Source organism: Hypomesus transpacificus, chromosome 5 (genome assembly GCF_021917145.1).
Source record: "Hypomesus transpacificus isolate Combined female chromosome 5, fHypTra1, whole genome shotgun sequence".
Classification (NCBI taxonomy): Eukaryota; Metazoa; Chordata; class Actinopteri; order Osmeriformes; family Osmeridae; genus Hypomesus; species Hypomesus transpacificus.
Window position 1 is genome coordinate 2,974,616 of NC_061064.1, and position 21,946 is coordinate 2,996,561.

The window sequence follows — 21,946 nt, forward strand, 5'->3', positions numbered from 1 at the left end:
TTCAAAGAGCCTAGTTAACCTTAGTTAACAGTAGAGGTGTGTGATCCCCATATGATACTGAAAGCTTACACCAGGAAGCCTTTGACCTTCCTCCTAATATTTTTCTTTCTCTCTCTCACAAACACAACACACACACACACACACATTGCCACCTGCTGACCCTTCCAGCCTGGCATCTTTAGCCCAGGGCTCCCCCTCCCTCCCTCCCTCCCTCCCTCCTTCCCTCCTTCCCTCCTTCCCTCCTTCCCTCCTTCCCTCCTTCCCTCCTTCCCTCCCTCCCTCCCTCCCTCCCTCCTTCCTTCCTTCCTTCCTTCCTTCCTTCCTTCCTTCCTTCCTTCCTTCCTTCCTTCCTTCCTTCCTTCCTTCCTTCCCTCCTTCCCTCCTTCCCTCCCTCCCTCCCTCCCTCCCTCCCTCCCTCCTTCCCTCCCTCCTTCCCTCCCTCAGCGTCGAAAGACATATTAGGGGCCACCAGCCACTTGGCTGCCTATCTGCTGTCTCAGAGGCCCCTTTGCCCCACCCCTGCAGCGACTGAAATATGAACAGCTCAGAAAGGGAGGGGGAGGAGAGGCAGCAGGACCCAGGAGCACACCCCGATCCTCCACCCGCCCATCCATCTGGCTGTGGAGTGACACACGGTGACAGGAGGACACCAAGCAAAACGCGTTCTGCCGCCCGACTACTGACCCCCGCTGTGACCCTCTTGACCTTAAATGAGACTTTGAAACTGCTGCCTACCCCAGGGAACGTGTGCATGTTCTAAAACCCCTCTCCCTCCCTCTCTCCCTCTCTCCCTCTCTGCGTGGTCAGTCCCACACCAGACATCGTATGTCACAGATAATACCAGCCCCGTAGACAGACAGCTGGTCAGTTCCTACAACCCTATCCGTCTGTAGCACCTTTGTTTTCCCTTTAGATTCCGTCAGCATATCTGGATTAGTATAATTTTATCATTCATAATCTGCACAGATTATCCCGATCATACAAAGGCGGGATTTTGTCTCCCCATTTCTGTGTATATCTGGGTTTAGGTAAACCGGGAAGTGATGTGGTGAGATTAGAAGGTCCATTCTGCTTAACAGAATCCAGACTTCTTGGACTGACAGACAGACAGACAGACAGACAGAAAGACAGACAGACAGACAGACAGACAGACAGACAGACAGGCAGACAGGCACCAGGATCTCTAGACAACCAGGCTGACCAATGACAACCCCGGCAAAAACATACAAATTCCATACAGACATAATTAAACATAAAAAATAAGAAAATAAAACTGTAGCCAAACTCAAAACAAGTAATATAATGAAAAACAACTTGTATATTGCAACTGACAAGTAAAAACGGTATAATCATGCCCCCGTATCAGTTGGATAGGTCTAGCTGTGTTCAAATCAGAAAGGAAGATGGTGTTTGAAGGGAGAGTATAACTCTGTATCTGCGGTCTATGTGAGGCCAGGTGGGACTGCGTCCCAGCGTGCAGGGCAGAATAGATCAGATAATAATGGGCTCACTCGATTCTGCTGGAGACTTGCTGCGACGGGTCGGACCTGGACTCTTAGAGATCCTCTGGGGTTTGGGCCCCTTCATCACCCTGCATTCTGAGGTGACAAACACACACAGATAGAAGAGGAAGCATTAGAGAAATAAAGACTGAGTCCATTGTAGCTGCAATAGTCTGTTCCACATAGAAAAGAAAGGCAAAACTGACAAAAGAACAGACTTGGATACAAAGACACTGAGAACAAACAATGAGAACCCAGAGACTGTATTATGTTAATTCGGGACCAGACTGCGCACAGATGTGTTTATAATGAAGCTCATTGTGCCTCTCTGGTTTTTAATTAGAGTCATGGCATGAAGCTGGCCAGGATCAGCTGTACAATTGACTGCTTTATGCAAGCATTCAGGCAATTGCTTAGTAGCTATTACTCAATGCATTTGATGTATGTATATAACATAACTGCAGGGCATGTTCTACAGCAGCCAGTTTACAGTTTACAGTGTGTGTTTTGCATGCTGGTAAGGTTCACTGCGTGTACATTTACATTTTACATTTAGTCATTTGGCAGACGTTCTTATCCAGAGCGACTTACAGAAAGTACAGGGACATTCCCCCGAGGCAAGTAGGGTGAAGTGCCTTGCCCAAGGACACAACATCATGTGGCGCGGCAGGGAATCGATCCGGCAACCTTCTGATTACTAGCCCGACTCCCTCACCGCTCAGTCATCGGACTCCCTGTAGTACGTGTAGTATGTATAGCAGCTGGGTTTCTATGGCGCAGTTTATTCTGGGTCATGGCATTAATGAGGCTAACTAACAGTATGGATCCCACAGCCACAGCCTGTTCTACCCTGTTCTGTTCTACCGAGCTCTGTTCTACCCTGTTCTGTTCTACCGAGCTCTGTTCTACCCTGTTCTGTTCTACCGAGCTCTGTTCTACCCTGTTCTGGATACACCCACTCATATGGAAAATTCCTTAAGATGTTCAAGCTGCAGGTAATGTAAACATTCAGAGTTGATTCTTGTATCCCACCAGGGCACTTGTTACCATTAAATATACACGATGTCTATACTGTACACAGTGTATAAAACCTGTCTGCAATTCATGTTCTGTATGACGTTGCATAAGTTTAACATCGTTCAGCTTGCCTTATCTTATTTACACAGGTAAGTGGACATTCTCCTAGTAAACATATATAGAGTACAAAGTAACACTGAAGTCACATATGTAAACTCTACAAGGTTCATGTTTATCTTTTTCACATGGGGAGGCCCAGGCCCAGTTCACGCGGATGTCAGCCTGAACTTGACGTGACCCCAGAGTGCAGAACCTGTCCACTGACCTTGGTTATTATAGCCCGCCGGGCTTGATTTGGGTTTGGTTCCAGAAGGGTAGTGTGCTGAAAGAAAGGAACCACAACATTAAAGCACACTGGCATATCCTTGTAGTTCAGAGAGGGCGGGCAGTGGTGTGGGGGATGCATGGACCCTGCCTGCCACCCGTCACCCACACTAGAGCCGGGCAGAGCGGATGAGGATCCTGTCTGTCTGCCCGTGAGGCTCTACGGTGAAGATGTCAAGGTAGAGAATGAGAGAGGGGAGGCTGGGTGTAGAGATGTATAAATATATGTCTGGAGGGAGGGAGGGAGGGATTGGTTCTAAGGCTCCTCATCTCCTCACGTGGAACAGCACAGGATCTGACCCAAACCTGTCACCACCCAGATGAATGTCTGCTGCTCTACACTGTCTGCTTCCTGCACACCTCACAATCAACACGCAGCCACAGCCGTGTTCCACAGCCCTGTGTTCCACAGCCCTGTGTTCCACACCCCTGTGTTCCATAGCCCTGTGTTCCACAGCCCTGTGTTCCACACCCCTGTGTTCCACAGCCCTGTGTTCCACACCCCTGTGTTCCACACCGCGTGGTCCGCTGCGTGTGGAAGGAGTTCACTTGTCAAGACCTCAAACACCAGACAGCAACAGCACCTTCAAGTCCTTAGCTTCCTATGACCCCCTGATATTTGTACAATGACACCCCAGAGACAGCCCTAATCTCTCCATCTACATGTCTAAATCACATTTACATAAACTCCATCTTGATAATGAGCTCCAAGGCAATACTCATTTGAGAGACTTAAGCTTTGGACTCAGGGGAGTGAGTTATGCCAAATCCGGCCATGTACACATGACAGTCCACCTATAGCTGCTGGGGTATAGTATCATCTAGCAAGGACACGGCCATGATGGGTTTTCCAGTGTCGAGTGACTGACGAGACATATGCACAGAGGCTGATGCTGATGTTGACATTACTGTGAGAGGCCTCGTGCCAAAATCTCAGTTAACTGGGTTGTAGGTATTTATTTAACTACAGGAATCTTTCCTTCTGGAACCCGAAACAGACACGAGTTCCTCGTGTCTACGGTTTTTGAGAGCGGTCTGTGAATGTGTGCCATGTATGAGTATGAGAGATGTACATTTAGTGAAAGCATGATTTGAACTGATGAACATTCAAGAACAATGGTGAATATAATATAAGAATACAGAATAGTCACATAGATCCTGTTAAGGGATAAGAATACAATCTGTGTTGACAAAATAGTCAGTCTTTCAAAGGAATGTTTTGTGAGCCGTGAAGTCTGTGTTCGAGCTGGAGGGCAGCAGTGTTAGTGTGAGGAGCTGTGAGAGATGGGGGGGGGGAGGGGGCTGAAGCCCAGGACATGATGCGGGGAGGAAGTAATGTCATCCACCTCACCATTCTCATCCAGGGAAAAGTCATCCTGGGCGTAGCGGAACTTCTCTGGTCCACAGGCAATAAACACATCGTCATCCCCGAAGAAATCCTGAAGGCAGGTGACCTGGTGGAACAGAGAGGTGACAAGTTAGCAGCGACACAGCACATCTAGAACTGACCGGGTCAAGGGGGACAGTGACCTCAGATGTAATGACACAAGGTGTGAAGACACACCTTTAGTGGTCGTAACACATTTAACTGACAGAGCAGCCCAACCCTGGAGCCATTGTGTGTCCCAAAACGTGCCTCAGAAACACTGCTTCCTTTTTAATTCCCTTTTCCGCTTGAGTGCAATTAAAATGCTGACTGTACTAATTAAAAAAAGATAATACACTTGTATTTGGAGATTATTCCGTAGCTAAGGGGCTAGTTCACAGATTTAGCTAAAAGCCCTGTTAAACACCCCACATGGAGACTGAACCTGATTATGGCCAAATAAGACCAACTGACACATGGGGTCTTAAACTGTCAAATCCAGGATAAACACCATGTTTAAGAGAACAGAACCTCGACTACATCCCAATTAGCGAGATCCCACTCAGCCTTCAAATGTAGATTCACAGTAGACAGGCATTTTAATCTCAACACCAACTCACAAGACTTTCCCTGGCTCCGGAAGCAAGCCCGTGGCAAGCCCCTGGATGTAGGTCAGCTCTGTGCCTCTGACACCCGACACGTCGGAGGGTGGTTTCTACTACAGACACACAGTGACAGAGTAAGGTTACTCCTTTCACATGAGGGCTATCTGCTCACTGGCCTGGTGCTGACGGTAGTCTCTCCTCCAGTCCTCTCCTCTGCAGCTGTTCACGCGTGCTACACTGCTGAGTGGACAGAGGCCTCTGGCCCCGCCCTCAACACACAACCCCCCCAATAGACAGGGCCGGATACTCAGACTAGAAGGCCTATCAGGGCCTCTTACTCAGGGATCTTAAAAACAAAGAACCCCCCCCCTCTCTCTCTCTCCCTCTCTGGTCTTCCTGGAGACAAGGGGGTCGTAGGGCCACACCCCAGGGGTTTAGGCTCTGGAGGGTGTCATGTCCAGGATGCAGCAGCGCAGCCTCCTTTGTGACACACGGCCCAGCTATGAGCTGCTGCTAATTCTGGAGCCCCTCAGCCTGGCAGCTGCCATGCTGGTTGTCTCTCTGTACTGGAAGTGCTGCTAAATGTGGACGGGTGTCCGGTCGCCATGGAGTCTGCCAGCTGTACCCCCTTCACGTACCCCTGGGGACCAGGAGTGGCATGGAGGAGGAATGAGAGGGGCAGACTTTGGGGGGTGAAGCTCTGTGACATACTAATCCTGTACATATTGGTTTTGTAGAGCATCGACTGTAGAGATCTAATGAGGCGATGGACATGTATGTAGTGTTACTTTCATAGTCGATCTGTGAAGCTTAGGGGGGGGGAAAAATCCCTTTTGTATTTGCTGCAGCACCACCATTACTGTGTGGCATTTACCAGGGGATATACCTCTAATGGTGACATTTTACAGATGCCTGTGAGGTTGTCAATCATGACTTAGGGAACGAAGTCCTCCCCTCTCCCCCCCCCCCCTCTCCCCACAAACACTCAACGACCACGTCCTCCAGTGGTGCTGAGGGAGAAGTTGTGTGTGTGTGGAGGGGGGGGGGGGGTACTATCTCTAGGGGGTCTGCTGGAGAGAGAGGGGGGGGGGGCATGTGTCAGTCCCGCTGATGGAAACATCTAATCAAGTCTGGCCCAGGCTTCCCAGCTGCACTACTAATGCAATCAATGCTGCGAGACAGTGTGTGTATGTGTGTGTGTGTGTGTGGGGTTCAGCCATGGGGCCATGCACTGGGGGGGCCATGCACTGGGGGGGCCATGCACTGGGGGGGCCATGCACTGGGGGGGCCATGCACTGGGGGGGCCCTGTTGGACTACTTAAGGACTGCTGAGGTCTTTCTCTGACCTCCAGCCCAGTGCTCTAGTTAAGAGGTTAAGTTAAGGGGTCACCCAGGTCAGAACAGAGGTCATTAGTGAGATGAGACCGTAACAGACGGACGACAGGAGGGTATCCCTCAAGAGACCAACGGAGACCTCAACCCCCTCGTGTTTAACTTGACACACTCTATGACATGTCGTTTTCTGCTTCCGTTCATCTTTAGGAAGCCTATTTACTTCCTTGTTGACCTGTTTAGTGACTTCTTATCTTTAAGGGTCAGGCAGGGAGAAGCGTGCTGACCTGAGGGCATGGAAACAAGCCCATGTACGACATCATACCATCACTGCAATCAGTCATGCTGCACATGATGAGATTATAACAGTTTTAGAATGAATCCTTCCCCCTCCATATCCTCCAGACCTCCTGGAAATGAGCTGTGATAGGAGGATCTGGAGTGAATGAAACTCTCATCTTTGGGGTTAGCTGCTGCAGCCATGGAAAGAAAGTAGTCAAAACAAGGCGTCGATGGAGTCAGCCTTTCCATGACGTGAGACTCTCTCACTCCCCTCTCCTCTTCTCTCACTCCCCTCTCCTCCTCCCCCCCCTTTCCCCCTCCCCCTCTCCCCCTCCCCCCCTCCCCCTCTCTTACTCCCCTCTCCTCCCCTCCCCTCTCCTCCTCTCTCCCTCTCACTCCCCTCTCCTCCTCTCCCCCTCCTCTCCCCCTCTCACTCCCCTCTCCTCCTCTCCCCCTTGCACTCCCCTCTCCTCCTCTCCCCTCTGCTCCTCTCTCCCTCCTCTCTACAGCCCAGCAGCGGCAGGTCAGACATGCTGTGCTGCCTCCACCACATGCTGCTGACGTCTCCCTGTATGTCCATTAGTCAACTCCCCTCAGTTTCCCCAGCGGTCTGCATCACCTGAGTGACTGAGTGGAACCGACAAATGCTTGGTCACAGCCAGAGGAGGAGGAAGAGGAGGAGGACAAGCCAGCCCTCTGAGAGCGCTGGCCAGAGGAAGAGGGGATGTCATGCACCCTGACAGCCGACCCTGTTTGTTTGGGTGGAGAGTTGTGCTGACACAGGCACAGAGCTAATTGAGTGCAGCGCTGCTGATTATGGAGATATCCTGACTGACCTGACAGCTCTGCCTCTAGGAGGCGGGGCTAGGCAGAGACAGGAGCCGGGAATAGGACTAGGCCTGTCACACACACACAAGAATGTGTGTTTGTGATGGGAGTAGAGGTGGTTCAGGTTCAGAGGCAGTGGAGAGTATAACACTGGGGCGTAGACATCCACTTAATCCTGATTGGGCGTGGCTCCACCAGCTCTCATAAGGCCTTGCGTGGTGGCGTGCGAGGCAGGGCAACTGACCCTCATCTGTCACCTCCTGTCACCCCTCAGCTTTGCGGACACCACAGATCACACCAGGCTATCAGCCAATCACAAACAACCAGGGGCGGGGGCATGGCTGGACACAAGCTAGCCATATCAACTGCATGACTGCCATGAAGAGTCAAGAAAACAGCGAGATTAACCCTGATCATTTCAACAACAACAAAATGTCAAATCACAACATTGATGAATTGCCAGACAGCTATACAAAAGATATCAGATGTTCGTAACTAATTACAGAGACTTTAAACTACATCTCTCTCTTCCACCCTGCAGTAGGAGAGCTGGGCACTGTCAGGGCCACATGGCAGCAGTAGCAGGAGGTGTGGGGAGGAGGGCGGGGAGGAGGAAGAGGATGATAGCCTAGGAGATGAGGCTGATGTGATGCGAGCTGAAGGGAGAGAGCCCAAAACCTGGAGGAGCAAAGAGGGGGGGGGGTGACCTTCAACATGGGGGAGCTTAGAAGACTAAGTACCAGCACGCTACACACACACACACAAACACACTACACGCGTGCACACACACACACAAAGATACACTCCGCCCACCCCATCCACACATACCACACAGCTTTTTGAGCCGGGGAAATGGATAGGGACAGTGTAGGCCACCAACAGACATCCCCTCAGAGCAGGGAGACTAGACTGTAGGCTCAACAGAGTCACATCAAGGCCAATCAGCAGCTGGGTCGCCAGCGCAGTACTGACACACTCAGCGCCCTCGCTCACAGACGGCTCTACACACACAAGATTAAAGGAGTAGAAAAAGATCTGACTCAGTGAGCTGTTAGGCAGATTGAAATCCCTTTTGCACAAAGCGTCGTTCAGAAGTAACAGCAGTAAAAGATCTGTAGAAAATGGATTTCCCCCCTACATTGCCTACAGACGAGCCATCTCTCTGGTTCGTATGGCCCAAAGCAGTTCATTACTATTTAAGTATGAACCAGTGGAGAAGCATAATTACAGATTTGTTCTTTCGACTGGCTGGGAGTGAATTAGCACTTAGCAGGTTAATCCTTTAACCTTGAAATGGTACTGAGCCGGGGAGGAGGAAGCCTTTGAACAGAGGAGGGGTGTTGTTGAGCGTTTCAGAGCACTGCACCTCCGAGATTTCTGCAGTCCCCCCCTCCTCCCTCTCCTCCCTCTCCTCAGACGTACGGAGGGGGGCGCAGGGGGTGGGGGCTAGCGGAAGAGAGAAGGGGGCCTTCAACAGCCTTAAACTGCTACTGGACATTGAAAGGCCAGTGGAACATTACCATAATTCCACTTGGACATCATATAGAGACATGTGAGCTCCCTGCGCCTGGCCAGCCCGCCAGCACCCAGAAAACACAGAGCTGCTTACATGGCAAACCAGAGAGAGATCAATGAGCCAGAGTAACCACGGCAACAGACACACAGGATCCATGCGGTGCTGGGGATTCTAGGAGTTCAGGGCTGCAGATTTCCTGGCATACAGTCAGTGTCTTGCTAGGCAGAGAGACAGACAAGCATACCACAGCATGTCCACTACAGTCATCAGTCAAGGTTACTCGGTGGGCTAATTAGCACTGGAGGCCTTCCCAGAATTCAGCAGCTCATCTCCACAGATGACCATTATAAACTCTCCAGTTTATGACAGAAAACTGACATGCTAGGAGAAAGAAAAGCACACACTATTTAGCGGGGTCAAAGGTGGGATCCTTTGTCTTGTCAGAGAACTAGGAACAAAAAAAAGGTAGCGCGAGAGAGAGAGAGAGAGAGAGAGAGAGAGAGAGACAGACAGAGAGAGAGAGAGAGAGCATGGTCGGACAGAGGCAGACCAGGGGATGATGTCATCCCAATCTGCATGCAGTCTCCCAGGCCTGGCTAAAATGGCGGTGCCACTGTAATCCCATTAGAGCTAATCCCAGCCCTGTGGCCTGCTCCTGGGTACAGGCTCCCAGCTCCCTCCGTACCCCTCCAGTGCAGAGGGCTCTCTGGGTAGGAAGGTGGGGTGGGAGACACAGGGGGTCCTAGGTAAGCCCCCTAATGAAGCTGTACTGTAGGAGTACACTGGCAAAGATGCTCACTGATTGGGTGTAAAATCGCTCGCCAGCTCAGAGAATGTGTGAAATCCAAACATGAGCCCATTCCCATTCTTCTTCCACAGGGGGAAAAAAAGTGTTTTTGACTAATCCTATTGAAGCTTGTCCTGGGACAGTGCCCACGGAAACAGAGGTGACTGAGGTCTCACACACACACACACACACACACACACACACACACAGCACAGTGTATGTCGACCCTATTTTGGTACAAGTTTGCGGTTTTAGGGGTCAGAACTGCCACAAAATAATCATCCCATACAATTCCATAGAATTCCATACAATCCTCCACTTCCGATTGTAACTCCAGGCCTGGGGTGTGGCCCTGTGGAGGCCATGCCTGTCACCACCGAGCCCTCACATCTAACACCACAGATCCCTGTCAATCACACAGAATGAGATAAGCCTTCATACATAAACATGGCTTGGCACAGAAAATCAATACACCTCATCTTAGCACTAAGTATCCCCCGCACAATTTACATAATCAAGCAAACATTTTCATCTCATTCATTATTAATGAAACAATTATCTGTGTTGCTGTGCCACAGTGATACTTGTCTTCGGGTTATTGTAGAGATATGCAGCCACCCACAACGATAAGGCATCGTCATCAGAACCACTTCCCCCCTCGATAAACACACAGCCGTGTAAAACTAACAGCAACATCTAGCCGTTCAAGAAAAAAGAAGCTGAGATTGGAACTTAGTCCTTGTCTGCATCTCCAATCATTCTTGGAGTAATACCATTTTACAAAGCACCAACAGTCAGCAACAAATGAACCTGTCCATTGATTTTCTTCAGCTTTGCGAAGGCCTGGAGAGGGGCATCATGGGAGTGGTTAAAGAGCAGGACAGAGGCCAGCCATGGAAGCCCAGACAGCCCCAGTCCCCCAGCCCTCTCCCTCCCCCCTCCCCTCTAATCCCCTCCCTATTCAAACGTGCCGAGCAGGAGAACGATTAGTCCTGTACTCACGCTCTCAGGGGTGCCAAGGAGAAGCTGACATATGCAAAAGGGAGTCTTATCTGCAGCGACTCAAAGGGTATTCGGGGGGTGGGTGATTTCCATAAATCAGGAGTTACTGGGTAGAAGTGAGAGAGCGCAATCTCTCTCCCGCTCTCGCCTGCTCCTTCTGGGGTGGGTGAGAGTCATTTTCTCTCCTCCAGCATTCAATACGCCTTTCCCCCCCCCTACACACACACACACACACAAACACACACCCCAGTCCCGAAACCCACCTCCGAGCAAACTGTGTCACTATCCCAAGTGTGCTGCGTCTCTTTGCTGAATACAAAAAAAAATACTATGTCAAATCAGACTTGTGTCCTTGAGGAAAACATGACCCACATCTGTCTTGTGTGTTTTTAGGAACAGCGAGGAGTCTGTCTGGAAAAGGCGGCGACAGCGTTAGAAAAACAAAAAGGAAGAACAAATAAATAAAAATAAATCAGACAAGTGTGGAGAACAAATGCATGCTAACAGTTATCCTGGGAGTGCTGCTCCCCCAGAGAGACGTGGGGAAACAAACCCAGCTGGCTGAGATGACATGTGTCCATGTTCAGACAAGCCAGGACAGACAGCCGCACACCTGGAGCTGACAGGGTTGAGATGCCACAGTCTCTGTCAACCATCACCAAGGAAACGAAAGGGCCTGTCTGCCCTGAGGAACGTTCAGATTAGACAAGACGAGCGTCATCCTGCATTCTGGAAAGGTCAGCCCATGTCATGTTGAACCACCCAGCAACCAGAACCAAAACCTCCCTATGAGCAAACAAAGTATGGATTTAAAGCTGTCCCCTAACCACCCTCATCCCAACACACACACACACACATCCTGCAAACACACACACACACACATCCTGCAAACACACACACACACACATCCTGCAAACACACACACACACACACACATCCTGCAAACACACACACACACACACACATCCTGCAAACACACACACACACACACACATCCTGCAAACACACACACACACACATCCTGCAAACACACACACACACACACATCCTGCAAACACACACACACACACATCCTGCAAACACACACACACATCCTGCAAACACACACACACACACATCCTGCAAACACACACACACACACACACAAACACCCCAACTATAGTGGACATCCTACAGAGAGCTTGGCTCCTCCTTGACTGCAGGTGTCCCCCTCCCCCCCCAACCTGCCCCACCAGGCCCCCCCTCCCCCCCACCCATAATCCCTGTATTACCAGCTGTCAGGACCACATGTCCCCCAAACATATCCACACTGCCAGCAGCTAGGCAGGGACCCCACAACTACAACGACTGAATTATTCAAAGCTACTTTCTAGAATGACACCATTCCAAACAATAGCTGACAACCCCAGATGCCTGACACATAAAGACCAGAGGATTAGTAAGTACCAGTAGTGGAGTCAGTCTACGACCCCACATTGCTTTCTCACAACTAAAAAGCAAATGTGCCCTCAAGTTGGAGGAAACTCATCTCACCCGAAGGCAAAAAATCTAATCTGCCGTCCAAGGAGCAGTGGAATAACTTGACCCAATTACCTAGGCCCAGACACTTGGCCTTGTAAGGAATTCATTTTCAGGGACCAAATAGTTGCCTGTAGCCAAGCTGAGAAACAAGCACAATAGATCACTTTCAAGAGGATCATGTTACAAAGAGAAGCCATACATTCAACAGTATAGTCTACCCCTAGTCTGCAGGGGTGATATGATTCATGTTACACAAACCAAGAAGAACAGTTAGATGGATGGGTCTGTCTGCCTTCAGCAAACAGCAGACAAGTGATGATTCACAGCCTGAAAATGGCCACTGCATCTGCAGCAACACACTCACAAAAAGATCAGTTACAATCCCTCCCTATGCCGGGAGTTTTCACCAAAACCTTTCGCTTGGCTTTGTTTTTCAAGCCATGTTCAAGGGAGAGGAATTCTCAATGAAAAGCTAAATAATGATGCATTTGGAGCAGCAAAGGAAAAAGCCCTCTTCTCCTCAAAACCATTTTCGCTCTGAGGAACAAAGCAAGCGTGTTTTTGTGTCCCGAGCGTAGCAAAGTGAGATGGCTGCTCCCCAGCTCCTGTCTCTGACCTTCAGCTCTGAGCCAAATCACACAGGCAGCAGGAAGCAGTATCTCCTCCATATGCAATCTACAATCTTCCTCCTCCTCACCACAGCCTCAGGCTTTGTTTCCGTTTAAGAATGCATCTATTACCATTTCACTGTGGAACTAAGGACTGATGAGCTCCAAGATATATCTCTCTCTCTATCTCTCTCTCATTTTCTCTCCCCATCTCCCCCACCCTTGCCTGGACACCATCCCTGCCGTTGCCCCCAAGCAACCATTTTAATATAACTCCTTGTGGGAGCAATGCAGAGCAATTACAGCATTTTGGGAGAGGGCGGGCAGGGAGGAAAGGAAGGGGGGGGGTGGTGGGGGTGTAATCAGGATGGGTGGTGACACTTGTCTCGCACGTGTAGAGGGATCACACTTATCGCACAAACACTTGAGACAGAAAACGAGTGTCAAAGGAGAAATCTGTGAAGCCACATACTGAATACAGCCCTTATCAGAGGGTCTCTTATTAACAACAGATGCTAGCGTTGGTAGTAGACGTGTCTTATCTGCACCACGGGCAGCAGCTGTAATACAGCACTGTTTCCACTGTGAAGTACACGTTCCACTCCGTTTAATAGAGGTGAGTCGTTTATAAAGCAACAGTCACCAGATCTGCACCAGAATGCAGATTCCCTGCAGAGGGTTGATCATCTTGAGGGGAGTACCACTGTGTTATTGGGGACAGTCCTATGTATGCCAGCATGGAAGCCCAATGGATAAACTTGTACCTTGTGACCAACCCCAGAGACTGCAGGACTGTCGTAGTCTATGATTAACTTACCAGCAGTCATGTCTTTCCCTCTCTCTCTTTCCCTCTCTCTCTTTCCCTCTCTCCCTCTCTCCCTCTCTCCCTCTCTCCCTCTCTCTCTCTCTCCCTCTCTCTCTCTCTCCCTCTCTCCCTCTCTCCCTCCCTCCCTCCCTCCCTCCCTCCCTCCCTCCCTCCCTCTCCCTCTCCCCCCCTGTCTCTCTCTGTCCATCGTAGCATGAGACAGGAGAAAGAGGCAACCTCTATCTCCAGAGCCAGGCAGCCATGCTAAATCATCTCAGCAGGTCCTCCAGGAGCAATTGAACAACATCTCACATTCACTCAGGCTTGTGCTTCCATACACACGGTGGGATATCCAGAAACAAAACAAAGTGGCGTGTGAAATATTAAAGCCCTGAACATGCGATCTGGGGTCTGGCAGGGTGCACACTGCGGTGGTTTCTGCTGCACCAAGCTTATCTCGAGGTAGAGGAGGGGTTAGAGGGGGTAAGGGCTGGGGGGGGGGGGGGGGGGGGGGGGGGGGGGGGGGGTATGCTTGGAGAGGGCTGAGGGGAGTTTAGTGGTTAGACAGGTGGAAGCTAGAGTTGGGTAGAGTGTTTGAGGAAGCGAAATAAGAAAAGGCACAACCAACCCATATCCAGTCAGATTTTTTCCACTGAAGGCTGTGAAGCCGCTGTTTCCAGCCAAGTGAGAGAATGTGGGGATGGAGACCTGGGCAGAAACGGTAGCTGGCCATGCTCCACTGCCCTCGGGCTAACTCTCAGCGTCTCTCCTTCCCTCTGCACCCGCAGCAACATGATCGATAGTGTGCGCTCTGAAGCCTGCAGAAAACAGGCCATTTTCATCCTCCCCAATACCCCAGTTTTTCTCAGACCACTGGGTGATAAAGCTCATGTGCTTCTTTCTCTTATTGATTCTGCTAAAGGTATAGAAAAAAAAATCTACGTGCTTCGTCCTTTAAATGGCTGTGTTCTTCAAATGCTAAGCCGAATGAATTTCTACCTATCACAGCCCGGCTAACTGTGAGTGGATCACAGCCCACGCACAGAATAACTGAGGGTCTGACTCCCACGTCACAGTGACAGCATTGTCCAGACAGCACAATGAAAAAGAGATTATTTCACATTAGTGTGCGTAGCAACAGCCCTGGGAGAAGAAACCCAGGACAATTCCTCAAAGTCCCCAGTCAGCTCTTTAACAGCTTAACAGGTTTTCTGGACCAGAGATTTGGGGAAAGGATCGGGTGAGTCGGCAATGAAGGACACTGAAACAGTGTTTTCCTCCCAAATTCTCCCACTATCTTCACTTCCACATTTTTTTGTACGATTCAAAGTGCCTTTTATCATAACATTGGGGTATAGTCATTGTGATATGTCATATTAAAGGGTAGAATCTCCTTGAAAATGCAAGAAAACATCTTATGTGAAACATAGAATGGAAAGTCATAATCTCCGACTCAGGAGCCCTGATGCAGAGCCACATATTCTTAGCGGCTTCCAGAAACATATATTTGAAACTGAATGCCCTTATCTGTCCCAGCTGTCATCTGTGTGTTTCCTGGGGAAGCTAGGGAGGAGGGCCTGGGATATTTTGGGGCGACTGGCACTTTGAAAAGAGAGAGAAAAGGCTGTGAAGAGCCTCGTTTGCCGGGTTTAAGGATGAGGCCCGTGGAAAGCAAGGATTAACTGGATTATGTAGCAACATCGTGGGTGTGCACACACATCAAAAAGTGCACATTCTGAGTCACTGCTCTGAAAACTTCTTAAAAGTCCCTCAAACCTGAGTCCACGATGATGTTGCAAATTCTCTACAAGGGCAGATACATTCTTTTATATAATGAGCTCAGGTTAAGTTAGGGACAGAGGTAAACAGACACTATCTAGTTTAAACAAGTGCTCCTCTCATGTTCAATAGAATGGGCGCTTCAGAAGCTTTTGTGAAACTGTTTTGTATGAATAGAAAAGGTTCTTCCTCATGTTAGTGAAAGACAACTAAGCTAGGAAGCATCCCTTCCCAACCGCTCGATATCCTGTGTATTGTCACTGTTATGTACCGTCTGGGAGTGACTTCAGCTACAAGCACAATGAATTTGGGTTCCAACGAAAAAGGAATTCTGGGAACATGGATGCTGCTCCAGTGTGTGACTTTGGGGATGAAGACAAAATGGCTAAAATGGGGGATGAGAGAATTGAATGTGTCTATTTTCAACTGACAGACACTAAACAGGGCAGGGGGCGGGGGAGTAGGGTGGGGTGGGGTGTGTGCTGGCATGGTAGCTGGTGGGGGTGTACAGTGCCACTGGAGGCCGGCTCCCAGCCTCTTGGTGGTGGGTTTGGACGAGTCAAAACGTTGATTTTCAGCTCAGCTCGCTGCGAGGTGTCTCAGCGGGGGTGATAGTGCTGCAGCAGTTACTGCAGGCTACGTGCTAGGCAGGGGAAGCTAGCTCACAGTACATACCGGGTACAAAGACTCAAGATTGGACACAGGTAACAGGACCCGCCCCCCTCCCCCCCTCTGTCCTCCATATCGCCTTCCAGCGGGTCACATGATCCCTCCCCTCCGTGTGGGTTGTAAACAGTCAAGATAATTACTTACTGCAATAACACAACATCGACACAGACACACACACACACAGTAATCACTGTTCAGGTAGCACAGAAGAAGACATGATACCCTGTACCTTTGTTACTGACGCTGGTCAGGTGGGTAATGTGATAGGGTCCGCCTGGTAAAGCATTACTGCTGAATGAGGTGTGGAAGAGGGGCCAGGCCAGCACCATGGACAGCACACAGAGCCCTCCGCCCATCCAGACCCAGGCTGGCTTCCTCTGGGAGCAGCCTGCTAACTCAGTTCCTCTGTATTAGTGAGGTTCAGGCGGAGGGAGAGCGGGCAGGGCCTGTCACAGCTTATTGGGGTTGTGGCTGTTATGACGTGCTGTTATGACGTTCCAGTCCCTCAGGTTTTATTGTATCTGTCTGGCGGACAGTACTAAAACATCTCAGAATCTCCATCAAGGCAAGAAAAAACCCTCGCGGAATACATGTCTTGTCGGAATAATGACAACATGGCATAACTAAGAGATGTTTCTTTCAAACATGGTTTACTGGGTCATGGCTTTCCCCCTGGTAAACTGAGCTGCTTCACCACACATCCCTCCTCCCCAGTCTGCGGGAGAGGTGCAGCCCTCTCTATTAAATGTACGTTACTCCTCTCTCTCTCTCTCCCCACCCCCTCTCTCCCCAGCTAGCAGTTCCTTTCCCTATGGCTCATCCCCTCGACCCGATCCAGCCCATACTCAGTCTCCCCCCGTTGTAGCAGTGTTTCCTGGCCGGCCAGATGAGCCAGGCTGCAGCCAGACCTGGCCCAGTAATGGAGGCCAGCTGGAGGCTGATGTTCGCCTGGCCCGAGGAGCGGGCATCAGCCGTGATGTCACTACTGGCTCCAAACGCCCCCTCAGCCTTCTCCAGCTTCACGCCACTGCCTGTCTCTATGGAAACAGGCTATTGGGGGGGGGGGGGGAGGAGGGGTGTGACTGATGTGGCTGTGGTGTTATTAGATTGGGCTCACACCCCCCCACCCACTGCCCAGGTTGTGGTCACTGATGTGGAGAAGATAAGAGGAGGGGGGGGGGGGGGGGGAGCCAGACGCCGGCTGAAATGTCTGATCAGGATGCTGCATCATGGGAGCCACGCCCCTTTGTCAGATCATCCGTCTTTCTCTCCCTCATTTCCTGTAGTAGTACTATGGCAGTTGCTGAACATGAGTGCATTTATGTGTGTGTGTTTGAGCATGTGTGTGCCAGCAGTGTAATGTTGTACTGTATCTGATGGGGTGAAAAGGTGCCGCAGTGAGCCGCATATTGCGGGGGGGGGGGGGGGGGGGGGGGGGGGGGTGGAGCCTGTGAGACCACAATGTACAGAATGTAAAGAGCAAAGTCAGCGCATTGCACACACAGCCATTGTCATGGACACAGAGTCCATCACTGCAGAGTAAATCACCATGACAACCGCCTCCGCCGCATGCCTTGCAAAACCAAACCTTCCCCCGTGGCGGAGAAGCAGACATAGAGAAAGATAGAGAGATAGAGAGACAGAGAGAAAGAAAGAAAGAAAGAAAGAAAGAGAGATAGAGAGACAGAGAGAAAGAGAGACAGAGAGAGAGAGACAGAGAGAGAGATAGAGAGACAGAGAGAAAGAGAGAGAGAGACAGAGAGATAGAGAGACAGAGAGAAAGAGAGAGAGAGATAGGAAGGAGGAAAGGGAGAGCGAGCCTTGGTACCACCACGGACGACCATGTCTCCACGCTTTGGAATAGACCGATCCACATCCATTGCAGGACTAAACTTGACTTCTGCAGGATACTAAATGTATGCCATCCTCTACGATTCACTCTCTACTGCAAACGTGCACCTACTGTACAAAAGACAATCCCAACGTGACCTTGTGTGAGGAGGGTGAATGAACACAGAGTTAAGAGAGTGCAAATTTGCATCTTTAGTGCCTCTTTGTCCGGAATCGGTTTAAAAGACATATGGCAAACCTCTGCACAGGACCTTGAGGCAGTAATGAGCTTTCTAAATCCAGTTACAAAGCACAGCACTCGCCACAACCCTGAAAGACACTCCAGACATTCAAAAACTGAATGACCATTCCCCTTGGGAGGAGATAACCAAACTTTTCCTGTGTACGTTTCCCATAACAGTCATAGTTTGCAGGAATATGCTAATTCTAATCAAGGGCATACCCAAACTGCACCTGTTCACTGAGAGCTGTCCAGCAAAAAGGACTGTGCCAATCACAGAGTAACTTTACAATACAGGCATCTCGGTTAAGAAGAATGGGCACAAAATGGCTGCCAGTAAAAGCCTCTCTCTTCTCTAATGTACCCTGCAGGGATGCTGAGGGCCAATGAAGGAATTTACTTCAGCTCTATAGACAAAGGGGATAATTATTTCCCCTGCGCTGAATATAAAACATCCTAAATTGCTGTCTTTCAAGACCAATAATGCACCAAAGACCCTGTCACCCCACCCTCATCTCCCTGGGCTTGAAAGCAGAAGCAGTTATGGGGAAAATGGGGGCTATTTTCCTGTACTGACAGCAAGAAGGGTGGGGGTGGGGAGGGGTGTTCACACTGTTAAAAGAAGTGTAGAGGTTTTCCTTCAAGGACAAATCAAGCTGAGAAGGACTAAATATCCACATCACTGCAATTATATTTATTGTCAGCTCTCTTTTCCATTTCCCTCTCTCCCTCTCTCCCTCTCTCCCTCTCTCCCTCTCTCCCTCTCTCCCTCTCTCCCTCTCTCCCTCTCCCTCTCCCTCTCCCTCTCCCTCTCTCCCCCTCTCCCCCTCTCACTCTCACTCTCTCTCTCTATGACTCTGTCTCTCTCTCTCTCTCTTTCTCTGAGTCAGAGATGCTGGTACAAGCAGTGAACCCGGTGAACCCAGTGAACCCCCACGCTTACACATAGCTACACGCACGGGGACAATGAACACACATACTGATACGGACAGACACCCCCGCACGCCCGCGCCACAGGATGTGGTGACTGACAGACCAGTCCACACCAGCTGGGCTCTCTTTGTGCCTTGGATGTGGTCTCCTAGCAACCGGTCCCACCAGCTGTCGGAGGAGAAGGGGAAGAGGAGGAACGGTGCAGGATCAGGGAGGGGCTGGCACTGCATCAACACCCCCCTCTACCAGACCACCACATCTCAGGCTGCGCTCTGCAGTCTGCGCTCTGCAGTCTGCGCTCTGCAGTCTGCAACCTCCCCGGCTCAGCCCACAAAGAGCAGGAATACTACACACACGCCGTGGCACGCACACAGACACACACACGCCATCGCACGCACACAGACACACACAACAACACACCCCACTGCTGCAGGAGGAGAGTGTGCATCACAATGAGGCTGCCAGCGAATGACTCGTCATCTGTGATGGATTGAGAGCGATCAACAGAGAATGACATGAACATCGGAGGAGTGGACTTGAACAGCGTTAATACATAGTTACTGGGCTGGCTGACACATGGTTAGTGTGTGTGTGGGGGTGTGTTTTGCTGGATCAAAGGCAAATGTGTGGGATTGACATGGTCGCCACAAACTGAACTTGTCATGCAGCACACACACACAGTACAACCTATGCCTGAACGGCACATGCAGTCATGTTCATCGTTAAAATCAGCGTGAGAGATGCATTCTCTTTAAAAATGTATGGCTGGCAGGCAACAGCCAAGCATTCTTAGAGAGAGAAAGAGAGAGAGAGAGAGATCCTAACAGAGGCTCAGTGCCTTCCAGCAGCTCGTGAACTTCTGACACCGTCTGTTGTTTGAAGAGAGATCTCCGCCCCTGTGTGTGGGCCCTGCCAGAGCCCGGCTCATCTCAGAGGCCCAGCTCACAGGACGGGGAGAAGGTTCTGACTGTTTTTAGTGATGCAGGTTTAGTGAGAGCCTACTGAGGACGGTGTGTTCGCTTGACCAAGACCCTAGACAGTGTTAGTTAGCTTGACCAAGACCCTAGACAGTGTTAGTTAGCTTGACCAAGACCCTAGACAGTGTTAGTTACCTTGACCAAGACCCTAGACAGTGTTAGTTAGCTTGACCAAGACCCTAGACAGTGTTAGTTAGCTTGACCAAGACCCAAGATGGTGTTAGTTAGCTTGAACAAGACCCTAAAACTTTTTGCTGCGAGGGCCAAAACATTTTTCCTTTTAATGTGGGGCCGGGTCGGTCTGTAACAGAAAGTTGCATGAGCCGGAGTGACTACCAGTATTATTGTGGAGATTGTACTATGATTTTAAATGCATTTATTATGCTAGATTTGTTTATTATTTTGTTATGCACCATACTACCGCACATATCAAGGGATATATAGCCTATTAAAACAGCATTATTATAATCGTAATGACCTTTTTTCATATTAATTGCTATTGAAATCAAAACATTTACTTAGTTATGCATATAATTCAGTGTGAACAGATTTTTATTTTTTTATTTTATAAAACATATTCGGCCGTATTCGGTCCGTAGTTTGGGGACCCCTGCCCTAGACAGTGTTAGTTAGCTTGACCAAGACCCTAGAGGGACTATTTCTCTCTATCTACAGAGTGCAGCCACGCCCCGCCTAATCCCAGGGACTGTGATGAGGGCGTTATCGGAATATGTATGAGGAAATAACCGACTGAGTGAGATCAGTCTCTTTGCCTTTCAATCAGTCCAGACACAGAGGTGTGGAGGTCTGACTGGTCCCAACAGGCAGCCGGGGGGGGCAGCCAGGGGGGCAGCCAGGGGGGGGCTTCCTGAGCGGGCGCAACGTGGCCCCCAGATGCATGTGATAGCAGATAGAATCAGAGTGTTCCAGACACGGGGGATTAGGACCCGTTTAGGCATATCAGAGGTGGGTCTGAAGAACAGCTGTGGCCTCTTAGCATGGCCTGGCAGAGTGCTGCCATGTCCAGCCCCTCCACTCCTCCTCCTTCTCCCCCCTCTCTTCCTCCTCCCCCTCTGCACTCCTCCTTACTGTATGAAGGGAGACAGGGGCCGGAAGCACTGAGCTGGCCTGGGCCGTTAGAAAGGAAGACCAAAAGACTATGAGTCAGATGGAATATTTATTGATTTGTGTATCTGTCTACTACACTATCCAATCAGTCATCTTCCACCGAGTGGTCGGGCCGGCCTGCGGAAGGCGCCTCGTAAAAGAATCCCCACGAGAGGTGAGGCCACTTTGAGCTCTCGGAGGATTCCTCAGTGGCATTAGCTCCACCACTGAACGCAGGCCTATAAACCTCTAAAACCCCCTCCGTCACAGCTGACCCATCGCCTCTGCATACACTAATCACGCCACTTCCTCCTCGCCAGGGTAAACACGCGTTACGGCTCTGCTCTGGCCGGGAGCCAACAAGGGACGCTCGGACTACAAGCTATGAAAATGTTACAGCACCTGAATCATAAAACCCATCCGAGGACATGACCTGATGGGTTGGGAACTGTCTGTTTAGAAAGTGTCTAGAAACCTTTTAAAATTCTCTCTTCCACAAACAGCCAGGAGGTCCTCCCTGCGCACAACGTAGCCCAGTTAGCACACAGATGTTGGCCTAAATGACAGTCATTTGTCACAGTTGTCCCATAGTGTGTGTGGAATGGGAGAGTCCCAGTGTGCCACAGACTAATGAATCCAGTCACTCGTGTGGAAGGCTGAGGAGAGGCTATCACAGCACAGAGGCTTCCTAACCCCTGTTCTCCTTTAGACACACTGAACCACTGATGCTCTGCTCGACCATGTAGGTCTGCTTGAGTGTGGCTACCGAGGAAGTTAAAGGGGTTGTGGTGTTCATTGTTCTGTTAAAGGGCAGTCGTGGATAATGACAGGTATGCACACAGTCCCCCTTGCCCC

At 50.2% G+C, this 21,946-nt stretch overlaps 1 protein-coding gene across 3 annotated transcripts in view; it reads right to left on the reverse strand.

The window, feature by feature from the left end:
- Window positions 1–21,946, reverse strand: part of LOC124467882 (neuronal migration protein doublecortin-like) — a 38,169-nt gene that overhangs the window by 3,852 nt on the left and 12,371 nt on the right. For 2 of the 3 annotated variants that reach the window (XM_047020376.1, XM_047020378.1), the window contains exons 4-6: window positions 4,255–4,357; window positions 2,845–2,901; window positions 1,512–1,598 (exon numbers count right to left, since the gene is read on the reverse strand). In XM_047020376.1, the coding sequence (XP_046876332.1) occupies window positions 1,512–1,598; window positions 2,845–2,901; window positions 4,255–4,357 (247 nt within the window). The remainder of the gene's footprint in view (window positions 1–1,511; window positions 1,599–2,844; window positions 2,902–4,254; window positions 4,358–21,946) is intronic. The other variant, XM_047020379.1, reaches the window with a different exon arrangement.